At 38.9% G+C, this 14147-nt stretch overlaps 1 protein-coding gene across 1 annotated transcript in view; it reads right to left on the bottom strand.

Annotated features, from left to right (window-relative positions):
- Positions 1 to 14147, bottom strand: part of LOC123758648 (pre-mRNA cleavage complex 2 protein Pcf11) — a 113992-nt gene that overhangs the window by 61443 nt on the left and 38402 nt on the right. The window contains exons 3-5 of the mRNA XM_045743174.2: positions 10202 to 10396; positions 5808 to 5957; positions 4217 to 4270 (exon numbers count right to left, since the gene is read on the bottom strand). Coding sequence (XP_045599130.2) covers positions 4217 to 4270; positions 5808 to 5957; positions 10202 to 10396 — 399 coding nt within the window. The remainder of the gene's footprint in view (positions 1 to 4216; positions 4271 to 5807; positions 5958 to 10201; positions 10397 to 14147) is intronic.

Below are 14147 nucleotides of genomic sequence, written 5' to 3'. Positions count from 1 at the left end.
AAAAAAAAAAAAAAAATTGGTTCCCTCCTGGCTCTGAGAACCTCAGTACATCCAGAGCAACTAAGGTTGGCACATGCAGATGCAGTTCACAGCACAGCTGTGCAGGTTATGGCCACAGCATCACTTAACCCTTAATCACTGGAGGGAGGGGGGGATGACCTGTCAATCTGGAGTTGCCACAAAAATATTATTACCTAATTATTTCAAATGTCTCATTAATTTTTCCAGTTTTTTGCTGAACTATTATATTATTAATAGTGCACAGTAAGAAAATACTATTTTCTTAAGTCAATAGTGTATAGTGCAATATATTTTAATAATAAGATGTGTCCACCATCGCTATACTCAAAAGTATGGTGTGCATATTAGTAATTCAATTATTATATTCATAAAACAATAAAATAATATTTTTGCTGTCATTACACTAATTACACTATATACACAGTATATACAAGTTTCTACATATTTTGTTCATCATAACGAACCACTAAGCTGATATGGTGGCCAAACAGCATAGTTGCCACCATACTGCATGACAAGTCACACACACCAGCCAGCAGACACCACCACTTCCCTCCCCAAAATGGTTCCTCCCAACAACATACTCTTTTTGCTGTTATTTCATTATATACACACATTGTATATAAGTACCGGTAGAGTGTACCTGTATCTACATTTTTGTTATCATAATGGACCACTAAGTGGACATGGAGAGTCCAAACAATACCAGTGGCTGCCACTGGTATGAGGTAGAGTCAGCTGATGACCCTACCTCCCACTTCAACATTCCTCCTCCCACCACACTACGTCGTAATTCTCACCACAATGCAGTCGTTATCAGAATCCTGGTCACTAAATCCTGTAAATGAATAATTTTCCAAAAGCTTATTTTGTAAAGGAGTATGAAAAGTTTTTTCAAGATTCTTAGACCAAACAATGGCAGTGTGCAGTGGCTACCTGCCTAGCACTGTGAACATCTTTAACAGCATTGTGTTCACTGATATCAGAACACTGTACAGTCTTTATCCCAGTCAGGCACTTCTGTAATAATATCATCAGTAAATAATAGCAGTTACTTGTATATATTATGACATTTTTTAAGCAATGCTGTGGTCACAAGCTGAACGATGTAGTGGTAATTATCTTTTGAATTTCTTCTTGCCTGATAGGCTGTCCAGGGAGACGGCAGTGTGAGCTTCTCTACAGATGATGCACAGTTGGGTGGTCACCTGACAGGCCTTGTAGTTGTGATCTTGTGTGATCTGTTTTAATTGGAGGTACTTTTCTATCTTGATGGTGTAAGGGGTTATTGAGATATCGAGGCATCTGAAACCTTTTTCCACAGCTTGAGTTACTGCAGAAGCAGTGGAGAATGCCACCTTCAGTGTCGGGCATAGGTTTTTGTCGTTCTTGATGACCTTCAATTAACCATACCTTACCTTGAGGTGTTTTCGGGGCTTAGTGTCCTCGCTGCCCGGTCTTCGACCAGGCCTCCTGGTTGCTGTACTGGTTGACCAGGTTGTTGGATGCGGCTGCTCACAGCCTGACGTATATGAGACACAGCCTGGTTGATCAGGTATCCTTTGGAGGGGCTTGTCAAATTCTCTCTTAAACACTGTGAGGGGTCCAGTTATGCCTCTTATGTACAGTGGAAGCGTTTTGAACAGTCTCGGGCTTCTGATGTTGATAAGAGTTCTTTCTCAGAGTACCTATTGCACCTCTGCTTTTCAACGGGAGTATTCTGCATATCCTGCCATGCCTCATGGTCCCATGTGGTGTTATTTCTGTGTGCAGGTATGGGACCAGTCCCTCTACTATTTTCCATGTGTAAATTATTATGTATTTCTTCTGCCTGTGCTCAAGAGAACACATATTTAGGCATGCTCAAGAGAATACAGATTTAGGCATTTCAGTCGGTCCAAATAGTAAAGATGTTTTAATAAGTGGATTCTAACAGTAAAGGATCTCTTCATGCTCTCCAGATCAGCAATTTCTCCAGCTTGGAAAGGGGGCTGTCATTGTGCAGCAGTATATCACTCTAGAGCGCACTAGCATCTTGAAGAGTATCATCATTGGCAGACGAGGAGTCACAATAACGTGGGTAAAATATGTTGACCAAACAACACACTAGAAAGTGAAGGGACGACGACGTTTCGGTCCGTCCTGGACCATCCTCAAGTCAATTGTGAATGACTTGAGACATAATCAACTTGAGAATGGTCCAGGACAGACTGAGATGTTGCCATCCCTTCACTTTCTAGTGTGTGGTTTGGTCAACATCATCATTGATATAGCATCTCTACAGAGATGTGTATAGTGTCTCTAGTTGGAAAAGTTCTTGTTATCCATCCTGTATATTTCTTGCAGTTGTGACAGCTACTTTATTGTGATCTTTAAAGGTAAGGTCTTCTGACATGAGTACACCTAAATCCTTTACACTGCTTTTTCGTTCTATGTTATGACTGCGTTTTTGTACGTGGTTTCTGCTTTTATATTTTAATGTTTTCCGTGGCACAAGAACTGGAACTTATCTTCATTAAATACCATATTATTTTCTGTAGCACATTGAAAGGACTGATTTACATATGATTGGAGGTTTGCTGTGCTTTCTCTGTTGTCTACTCATAAAAATCCTAGTGTCATCTGCAAAGGATGATACAGTGTTATAAATAGTGTCCTTGTCTAAGTCCGATATGAGGAAGCGAAAAAGTACCGGAGCAATCACAGTACCCTGGGGGACCGAGCTCCTCACAGCCGATGGTCCGGATGTTATTTTGTCGACTATTACACATTATTACACACTTACACATTTGATATGTCTAATACTGTAGTTGCACAATTTACGTAAAATTTACGTAAACACATCGAGCCCCATATTTGTCAAGCTCAACTAGTTTAGTTGTTGAACAAAACAAAATTAGGTCTACAAGAATTGAAGGTGAGGAGTAATGGTTTATGTGGCAAGTACTGTATTAGGGGATAATATAAAGCCATATCAGAAAGTTAAGAATCTTTTCTGTCACCCTTATCTATTCAATATTTTAGGGTTACATCATTGATTAATGATGCAGGTGGAAATGCTCAACATTGAAATAATGGAGCCACAAAAACTACAGAACTTGAGACCTACAGTATTTAATTAGTGCACTAGTCTTGGGTTTTTCTTTTGTAGATATATTCCTGGATGGGCCTCTGGCTGGTCTAGTGTAGTCAATCATGACAAGCCTGGCCTCGGGCCGGGCTTGGGGAGTAGAAGAACTCCCAGAACCCCATCAACCAGGTATCATGACAACTATTATGCACTATCTGTGTATTTCACTGGTCTTGTACAGTGCAGTCACAATATATCATATATTCAAACTGCAAAGCTAAGAGTTAACTGGAAATAGTAAGTGATAACTTAAATTTATCGGAAAAGAAAGTGTTGTTATACTGTATATAAACTATGAACAACAACATGAACTTTGAATGGGGAAAGAGAATATGAATGGGAAAAGGACTTTCTTCACGCAACTTTCTATTTTTGACAGTTCTGCCCGTTTCACTTCATGTTTGACAATGCACTAAGGTTGACGAGGAAATCGGGATAACCCAGAAATTCCCAATTGTTTAACAAAAAGCTTTTAACTTCCAAACATTTTCCAGTGAAAATAATATGAAGACTTGCTAATTTTGTCCAAACCGTATGTCCATACAACCTACATATTTCTACTGTCCAGCAATAAACACAACGAAGTTGATTAACTAATATTACAAATAATTATGTTGACAAAATTTGTATACAGACAAGAAAACATACTCAAGCTCTAAGCATATTCATTATGCCATACAGCTAATACACAACCATCAGAACAATAAAACAAAGTTAGAATTATCAACATTGCTATAAAGGTTCCTCTAAAAATGTTCACAGTTTCCAACCATTCATAAACAATATTTTCTTGCCAATTTTTTTTTTTCAATATTAAAAACACAGTACTGATTTTATACACAGTACAAAATTTGTTTACATGCCAATGCTATTGTTTTTTTAAGGGTGCAATGAACAATTTTCTCAAGAGCCTCACAATAACAAGGCAACTATAGCAAACACAACACACAAAACATTAATAAAGAATAATGACACCAATAAAACTAATGACGCTAACGCAAGATTCCACGTCATGTATAACAATGACAAGTGCCAAAACAAAACAAAAATATAGCAAGTACTCACAATAGGTTTCTCTGGTTCAGCCTTTACCAATTTGTTATCCTTGATTTGTCGACTCTGTTTGGGAAAAACACAAAAAAAAGGAGAAAAGAACACTAGTTAGCAAGACCAATTATATGATATATAAAAGTAATCAACTATAGTTTGTCTTAATAACTAATTTTTAAATCAATTCTGACACCTTGTTCCCTACATGAGCACCCAAGTCTTGACAGGGAACCAAATGCACAATCACCCTTCCCTTCTAATGCCATAACTTTCCAATGAAAAGATTATAAAAAACTGAATAATTTGTCCAAGACATCTAAATGCTGACTTGCAAGGTGTACAACTGTACTAATGTTTGCACAGAGTGCAGGTAGAGTTGAGGGAAGGGTAAGTACTGTATTGCAGAGGAATGAGTGCAAAGAAAGAATGAGCAGTGCAATAGGAAATGAGAGAGGAAGAGTAAGAAAGAAAAGCAGCATCATACAAAGAATGAACATATGCAGGAGATAAGAAAACCCCATAAGACACTGTAGTAGTGCATACGTGCATCCAAGACAACACCATATTTGTGCACAAGTGTGGCCGAGGAGACACCACAGTAGTGGGTGTGGCCGAGGAGACACCACAGTAGTGAGTGTGGCCGAGGAGACACCACAGTAGTGAGTGTAGCCAAGGAGACACCACAGTAGTGAGTGTAGCCAAGGAGACACCACAGTAGTGAGTGTAGCCAAGGAGACACCACAGTAGTGAGTGTAGCCAAGGAGACACCACAGTAGTGAGTGTAGCCAAGGAGACACCACAGTAGTGAGTGTAGCCAAGGAGACACCACAGTAGTGAGTGTAGCCAAGGAGACACCACAGTAGTGAGTGTAGCCGAGGAGACACCACAGTAGTGAGTGTAGCCGAGGAGACACCACAGTAGTGAGTGTAGCCGAGGAGACACCACAGTAGTGAGTGTAGCCGAGGAGACACCACAGTAGTGAGTGTAGCCGAGGAGACACCACAGTAGTGAGTGTAGCCGAGGAGACACCACAGTAGTGAGTGTAGCCGAGGAGACACCACAGTAGTGAGTGTAGCCGAGGAGACACCACAGTAGTGAGTGTAGCCGAGGAGACACCACAGTAGTGAGTGTGGACAAGGAGACACCACAGTAGTGAGTGTGGACAAGGAGACACCACAGTAGTGAGTGTAGCCGAGGAGAAAGAGAGAGAGATCATTACTTCCCCATAATAGTGCCACTATTGATAGTAACAGGTAACAAGTCAACTTCCACTTTCATTAAATAACTATACTGTACCAAACTACTCCCACCCTTAAAACACAGATTTATATAAAATTCATGTCAATAATTATCACAACCTTATATAATAATACATTAACAATCTATAATAATACATTAACAATCAAAGGCACAAATATGAAGATCAACACATGAGTGCATTTCAGGTTTACTCTTGAAAATACTTCCAAAGGCATGTTATTCCCAAACACAACCCAACTGATAACAAAAGCTCATAGCTGCAGCAGCCAAGATATTCACTTTGTTCCATATGGATATCAAAGAAATTACAGTACTTTTCAGTATGGCTTCAACAAGTAAAGCATACCTGCTCCAAGAGTATTTTCTTCTTTTCCAACATCAACTTTTGACGTTCTAATTCCAAAATCTGTTCCTCGCGTTTGAGGATTTCGAGGTCCTTCTTGCTCTTGTGACCTGATGAAGATGACGCTAAAGATGTCCCCTTAACCACTCCAGGCTGAGAAAGACCAATTTGATTTTGATAATACACCTTATTTGCAAGACTAACTAGACCTGAACCTGACTATAAACAATATATTTTCTTATTTCATATGACGGGAGACCCAAGCAAGAAGTGAACTTCATTCAAAACCTTGACATAACAGTGGTTGGCTAGTTTCAAGGCTTTAAGCTTTTAGAATTTATCTTTGATATATGACTTTAGTCCTGTATCATTGAAAGGATCCCACTATATGCATAATCTTTATAAATTATTCAATTTGAAAGAATATACTGTAATGTATTTATAGATTTTTCAATTTAATATACATATGGATTTGTCTTTATTTGAGTAAAAAAGCTTAGCAGTGTGACCTAACCTCAATATTCTGGCAAAAGCTTGACCTATATATATAACTATCGTCTAAGACCTGAGGAAATTTTCACCACCTTACAGCAATGCTACTTTAAGTAAACCTTAAAGTAGCCCCCCCCCCATAGGTTTAGAGGGAGCTTACAATAGTTAAGAGCCGATATAGTACCAACATTTGTAAATTAAGCTGACAAATTCAGCACTTGTTTATACAATTTGAATATATTTGATCCTCAGGATTCCTCTACTTGCACTAAGCTGAGAAAAATCCATCTTGATCAACCTTATCAAGACCTAACTAATGAGGATCTCGTCACATCATGAGGATCTTACTCCCTCATCACCTTCCTTGGCGTATCTTTATTGGCTTGGTAAATACACATGTTTAACTATCCCGTGAGACCTATTATTAGTACTGTACTGTGGGATCTGTGACCTACAAGCTTTACATTTGGCTCACCTGTCACCTCTGTTGGATACTATTTCAGGTTGTCATTGATAAATTCCAATGAGTTGTTAACAGTAAAAATATTTTAATCAGAATATTCAATTAGTTTTGATAGTATTTTATTTAATAAAGTTCTTGTATACCTGGAGAGGGTTTTGGGAGTTCTGATATTGTCAATCTTGAAAGACTTTGTATAAAAGATTGAAAATTTACTTTAAGCATTATCTTTTCAAATGGTAATTGGAAATCCACTACTTCCATTGTTTTAAAATTCGTACATGCAATGTTTAAAAAGTAATTTGTAAAATAAAACCCAGGAATTATTCCATATTTAGGTGCATAAAATCACACACAAAAATGTAAGGTATGTTCACATTTTCGCATATTTGGTCACGTGTAAAAATGTTTATGAAACAATGACCTAATCTCTTCTATAAAAATTTACTAGTACAGAATGCTGAAAAGGATAATTATTGGCCATTTCTAGATACACCATCTTAATTCATAGGAAACCCCACAACAATTTGTCATTTGTACATTACTTCTCGGGTCCATACATGTCAATGAATCTATTTTGTACTTAATCTATTTTGTTAGCATTAAACTGCATTTACATATCTTTCACGCATTTAAAAAGCCTATTTAAATTGTCCTGAAGTAATTTAAAACCCCTGCCCTATTTTTGTATCATCTGCAAATTTCCATATACTGTTATTTAATTCTGCATCTAAATCAGAATTATATTCTGCATCGAAAAACGGTAATCAATAGAAGTCCCAGGACAGTGAAATCCCTATGGCACTTCACTTAACTTAGAATAGCATCCCCAATACCAACCGCCTCCACTTTTCGTGAGAGCACAGTATCTAAAGCTTTGCTAATGTACACAATGTTGCAATCTTTCCACTATCAATTGTCTCAAATATGATATGAAAAGATCAGGAGCAAACTTGTCAAACAAGAGTAACCCGTACTGAATAATAGTTCATCCTTTGAATTGTCTCATTCTGATTTCATGCACTATTTTCTGCCAATTTAAGTCTCACTTCTCGAATTGAAAAATATTAGTTTTTTATTTCCATTAACTCAAGCCACAACGGTAAAAAATTATAAATCACTGAATTTCTAAAGATAATTTAATTTCTACATTTACAGTACACAATGGTTACATATTAGGCTATTATTATTATGACTGTAAATAATGCACTGCAATTGTTTAAACTAACAAATAATAAATGATCGACCATTAATGAATCAAGTTTTGACACGATATTAATTTATACTTTTTAAGATGTATGCAAAAGGCGTTTGCAATTATTTATTCAAACAATATTTTGACAATGAACATCTATCTAATTGAGCAATGGTCTGACTTAAGTGATTCATCGCTCGTGTTAAAGATCGGCCCATCATTTGCAACTCTCCACGATGTACTTCCCCTTGGTCTAGCACCTCTGGCCTTCACTGTCATTTTTAAATACTTCACACACACACACACACATATATACAGTCCAGAGAACAGCAAGTGCATCACACCATTTACCTGGGGTGGTAGTGTTGGAGTGAGGTATGCAAGTGGTGTTCCCAATACCATAAATATACAGAGATCAGCAATACAAAGTGGAGTAGAGTTTGTTAATAAAACAATACAAATCTGAGGAATGAGAAGGTGATGCCTAACAGAGGCAGAAGACGTGCCAAAACAAAACAAAAAAAATTCAGACTCGATTCATTCGTCCACTGAAGCACCAACAAGTGATGAATACTTCAAGGGTTTCATTAAACAAGAAACAAATAAAGGTTTCCTTGGCAGGTCAGTGATATTTGAGGGTTTGATAGGAAAGTTACTTATATTCAAAAGAAATATTTGACAGCAGCAGGAGGAAACTACCAGCTTGACTGACAAGGTGAAGAAACAGTAAAAATCAGAGGGTAAAAATGCCCAGATGGAGTTTCACCTTGGGGTTTTGAGAGAATTCTCATTTGAGTTCAACACACCACTTCAGTTGATTTTTCAGTCAGCTTTGTGTACATGTAACAGAAGATATATAGAAAAAAAGCAAACAGTTCCAATCTACAGAAATGGTAGCAGTAAAGATCCTCTTACTTATAGGCCTGTATCCTTAACAAGGTAGTTAAAACACTTGAAAAATTAATTAAAACCAAGTGGGTAAAAATTCCTGTGACTCGCCCAAGAATTTTTAACACTTATGCTACAAGTAAGGAGCATAACTTTGGAGAACACCTCCAAAGAATACCTAAGGCTGTGATCCATATGTCAGGCTGTGAGCAGCTATTTCCAACAGCCTGGTTGACCAGACGATCAACCGGGAGCCCTGGTTTCTGACCGGGCCACGGGGCTGTTGATTCCCGGAAGCTACACAAGGTAGACCCCCCCCCCAAAAAAAACCTGCAACTACCTATATCCACATGTTGTGGTTATGAAGGGTGTTTGAAGTCTTCTCACAGGATGTTCATCAGAAAAATTTTGTGGAAACTAAACACAGTTCCTGACTTTTAGACTCGTATTATTGTATATTTTTAATACATCCATAATTACTTTACTATTTAATTTAAGACACTGTGCCTCATAGATGGGTTTCCTTCGCTTCAAACAAGAAGTTGGTGGTTGGTGTTCAATACCAATTTTAATTGGCCAAATTTATCACTCCTTTTTCTACTGTTACCTCTTAATTATCACTTAAGCTCAAGTTACTCCTGTTTCCTAGAAGGGGCTGGAAGGGAAGGGACTGTTGAGGTGTATGTGGTGCATCTGTTTGCATCTGTGCACGACTCCTACATCCAAAAGCATGCTTGCCTGTACGAAATCACCCTGTACGAAATGTCTCGTGCAATTCCAGGTGTTCCTCCCCCTCCCAACTTAATTCTGAAAACCCCATACACAATGGGAAATGCTGCCTAACCCACTATTTCATAACAGTTTAAAATGACTGAATTCTCATGCAATGCAATATGGTGCAATAATATATGCAATACAGTGCCAATGCAGTACTGAACAGTGGACACCAGCTTGAACAGAATATCTCAACACACTGCTTCTGCTTCATCCAACATAAGCCAATTTTTACTATTTTTTGACCACTAATATTATACAGCATTTTTGTATAGTGAAAACTTTAAACGTGCCTTTGTGCATTTTCTAAGCAAAAACAAATTTCAATAAAAACTTTATGAATTGTTTTTACAGTTCTCTGCTTTACACTGCTCTCTAGTCCTGCAATGTTCTCTACTATAAATCCTTCTTTCCATAAAATACCAAAATACAGTGCACTCCTACCATGATAAAACTTGCCACATGTATAACCACATGTGTTATGTCATCAAATCACCATCTTTAAGAATGCATCATCTTGATGCATTCTTCTAAAACATGAAAATCAAAACCTCAGGCATCCATTTTTACACTTTCGGAGATGCTTACCTTGATGATGTTTGGGTTGATGTGAATATTGGGCTTGCTGGTCGACTGGGAAGTCATCGCCAAACCTGTTGGTAGAGGCCACGCAGGGTCCAAGGACTGTACTTTTACATCCAGCCCATACAGGCGAGACTTTGGGAATACCTCATTCCAAGTGTGTCTCAGCTCGTAAAGCTTCTTTCTGGTCCTTTCATCGACCTGCCAAGGATAAAAAGAGAATACTTATAGCAAAGCCAACAGCCAATAAACTTTAAGCTAATGATAAATTATAATCTCATTTTTCAGCTAATAATGACAATAAAATTGACCAGGATGGATGCCTGTCATTATTATTATATTACTAATAGATTCCTTGACAACTATCTTAGCCTGTTGGAAGAGTCCAACAGGCTGTTGCTTGGATCGGCCCGCAGGCCCACGTATCTACTACAACCCAGCTAGTCCAGCTCTTAAAGAAAACTATCCAGTTCTCTCTTAAATGCATCCATGTTTGTTCTGACAATATTTCTTATGCTCACTGGGAGGATGGTGAACAACCGTGGCCCTCTGATGTGCATGCAGTGTTCCTCTGTGCTTATTGCACCTTTGTTCTTCACTAGCCCTATTCTGCTTTTCCTTCCATATCATTCACTCCAGTATGATATGGCCTGGCCCTCCAGCATTTTCCATGTGTATATTATTTGATAACTCTCTCATCCCCTTACTAAGGAGTACATTTGGAGAGCTCTGAGGAAATCCCAATAGCTTAGGTGCTATACCATGTCTGAAACGGGAATAGTTCCCATATGTTCTCTATATCAGTATTCACTCGATTTAAAGACCTTATTTACCATTCAGTAAATATGTTCTAACATTTCGTCAGTTCTAACAACCGAATTTTAGATTATTAACTGGTGCCTTATTTACCGAGCCATTGGCCATTAAGTCCTGTTTACAGAGTCCGACACGTTAAACTGGAGGCCAGTATTATGTTTGTTGTGACAACTGTGCCTTCGCTAGACCAGCGGTTACATTTTCCCTTCAGATTTCACTGATCCTGCTATGCAGCATGTAGTCAGAGGTAGGCACTCACAATCACGAGGCAAGCATTCACGAGTCAGGCAGGCAATCACGAGCCAGGCAGGCAATCACGAGCCAGGCAGGCAATCACAATCACGAGCCAGGCAGGCAATCACAATCACGAGCCAGGCAGGCAATCACAATCACGAGCCAGGCAGGCATTCACAATCACAAGTCAGGCAGGAATTCACAATCACAAGTCAGGCAGGAATTCACAATAACAAGTCAGGCAGGAATTCACAATCACAAGTCAGGCAGGAACTCACAATCACAAGTCAGGCAGGAACTCACAATCACAAGTCAGGCAGGAACTCACAATCACAAGTCAGGCAGGAACTCACAATCACAAGTCAGGCAGGAACTCACAATCACAAGTCAGGCAGGAACTCACAATCACAAGTCAGGCAGGAATTCACAATCACAAGTCAGGCAGGAATTCACAATCACAAGTCAGGCAGGCAGGCATTCCCAATCACAAGTCAGACAGGCAGGCATTCCCAATCACAAGTCAGACAGGCAGGCATTCCCAATCACAAGTCAGGCAGGCAGGCATTCCCAATCACAAGTCAGGCAGGTAGGCAGGCATTCCCAATCACAAGTCAGGCAGGTAGGCAGGCACTCCCAATCACAGGTCAGGCAGGCACTCCCAATCACAGGTCAGGCAGGCACTCCCAATCACAAGGTGAGTGGCATCACATTGAGAAGTCACACTGCTGCAGTCTCCAGGATTATTTAAATTATCTAAGTGTTGGGAGTAGAGTGAGGGTTGCAAGTGGTGTCCCAGAATACATAAAGGTGTATGGAATTTAAAAAGAAACCAGTAGATAAGAAGTCTGTGAATTAAAAGTCTGTGAATTAAAAATATTTGCTAGAAAAGTTGATCTTTCAAAACAGCATAATGTCAACAAAGATGGCCACCACCACAGGAAAGGACAGTACCCCAACAAAGGAATGTTTTGCAGGTTTCTCGCAACAAGATGTAATGAAAGGTGGTTTTCTTGGCAGGTTAGTGTTATTGAGGAATTATCATACTAAAGAATTATGAAGAAAAGATAATTAAATTAGAACAAGCAAATGAACGTCTCAAGGTTGAGTTTTGTAATTTAAAAGGAAGTATTTTCCAGCAAGGTAAGGAAATTACCAGCTTGAGTAATAAGGTAAGGATACAAGAGGAACACACACATCAAGGAACTAGTAAAGGATAATGAGGCATGGAAAGTGAAGAGTAGGGAATTTGAAGAAATTAAAAAATGTAATTAACAAAATAATTAAGAAATGAAATGGGCGCCTGACAGCTGAGGGGACAGTGCTTCGGATTCGTAGGCCTGAGGTTCTGGGTTCGATCCCCGGTGGAGGCGGAGAAAAAATGGGCAAAAAAATTCTCTCACCCTAATGCCCCCTGTTACCTAGCAGGAAATAGGTACCTGGGAGTTAAGACAGCTGCTACGGGCTGATTCCTGGGGGTGTGTAACAAAAAGGAGGCCTGGTCGAGGACCGGGCTGTGGGGACGCTAACCCCCGAAATCATCTCAAGATAAAAAACAAGAAAATACTCATATGGTGAACAACTCCAAGGGACCCTGAGGGCTAACATGGAGTTAGGCAAGGAGATGCAATGAGAAACTTCATTAGCAACTCAAATAGATGAGGTTAATAAAGAACTAGAAAAGTATAAAGAAGAAATAAAAGAGACGTATGCACAAGTTGCAAAAGAGAGAGACACAATCGAAGAAGTGTGTTTGAAAGTCAAAACCAGAAATTACAAACAAGAAGCGGATCTTAGGCAAGCAATTAGGAAAGAACTGGTAACCAACAGTAAACTAATTCAAAACACTGCAGATAGAAGTGAGTCCATAATAACTTTTGGATGTTTAGAGATGGAAATTTCATCTAAGGTGGACCGAGCAGCAGAAGAGATGAAAATCAGAAAAATTAGTAGGATTAGGAGAAGGCCTAAATTCAAAGGAGCATGTCAGTGATTTTAGGAGGATTGGAAAATATGAGAGAGACATGAACCGCCCCTTAAGGGTGACGTTTAATGGAGTGAAGTATGTGACAGAAGTGCTTCGGAATACCAGAAAACTGCAATGTGATGAGGATAGCAAACTTTGGTCAATAAGACAAGACCTCTCAAAAGAGGACAGAGAAAAGCTGAAAATGAACCTTATTGGAGCAAAACATCTAAAAGGGGATAGAAATGAGAAAGGAATTCTTTTTTTCTACAAAGTTTCAGGGACTGGAAAGCTTGTGAAATGGTACATAAGGACAAAGCAACAAAATCATTAAAGGAAGGGGAACATGTTCCTGAAAATAGTATATACCAACAGTGATGGAGTGAGATAAAAAATATTGGAGTTAAAGGATATAATTCAGCTATATAATATAAGTTCCAAAATTGTCTCATTAACAGACGAAACTTGAAAATATTTTAAATGAGGTTGTATTCCCAAGGGGCTATTCAGTTTGGAGACATGACAGGAAAACTAGGAAGGGAGGAGTGGCATTGCTGGTGAAAGAACACCTAAAGGTAAGAGAGTTAATTGAAAACCTTTGAGATATTGACATAATGGCATTGCAGGTCTGGAATCAATATGATAAGATGATAATTTTAAATGTCTATAGCCCACCATCAAGCAACACATGGACAAAATAAGAACTGGATAACAAACGAGAGGACCTCATAATGGTCATGAGAGAGATTATGGTAAGAGCTTACAAAGATAAATCCCGATTGTTGGTATTGGGGGACTTCAACTTTAAGGCAATAGACTGGGAGGCCTAAGAGGGCATTTGTACAGGCAGATTTGTTAACCTCATCTTGGAGACATTCATATATCGACACGTCAAGCAGGCCACAAGAATGAGGGAAGGGATGCTCTGTTAGTACTGGA

This window comes from Procambarus clarkii, chromosome 31, assembly GCF_040958095.1.
Source record: "Procambarus clarkii isolate CNS0578487 chromosome 31, FALCON_Pclarkii_2.0, whole genome shotgun sequence".
In the NCBI taxonomy this organism is placed as follows: domain Eukaryota; kingdom Metazoa; phylum Arthropoda; class Malacostraca; order Decapoda; family Cambaridae; genus Procambarus; species Procambarus clarkii.
The sequence above is the reverse complement of the archived record's forward strand: the minus strand, read 5'-3'. Positions and strand labels throughout refer to the sequence as shown.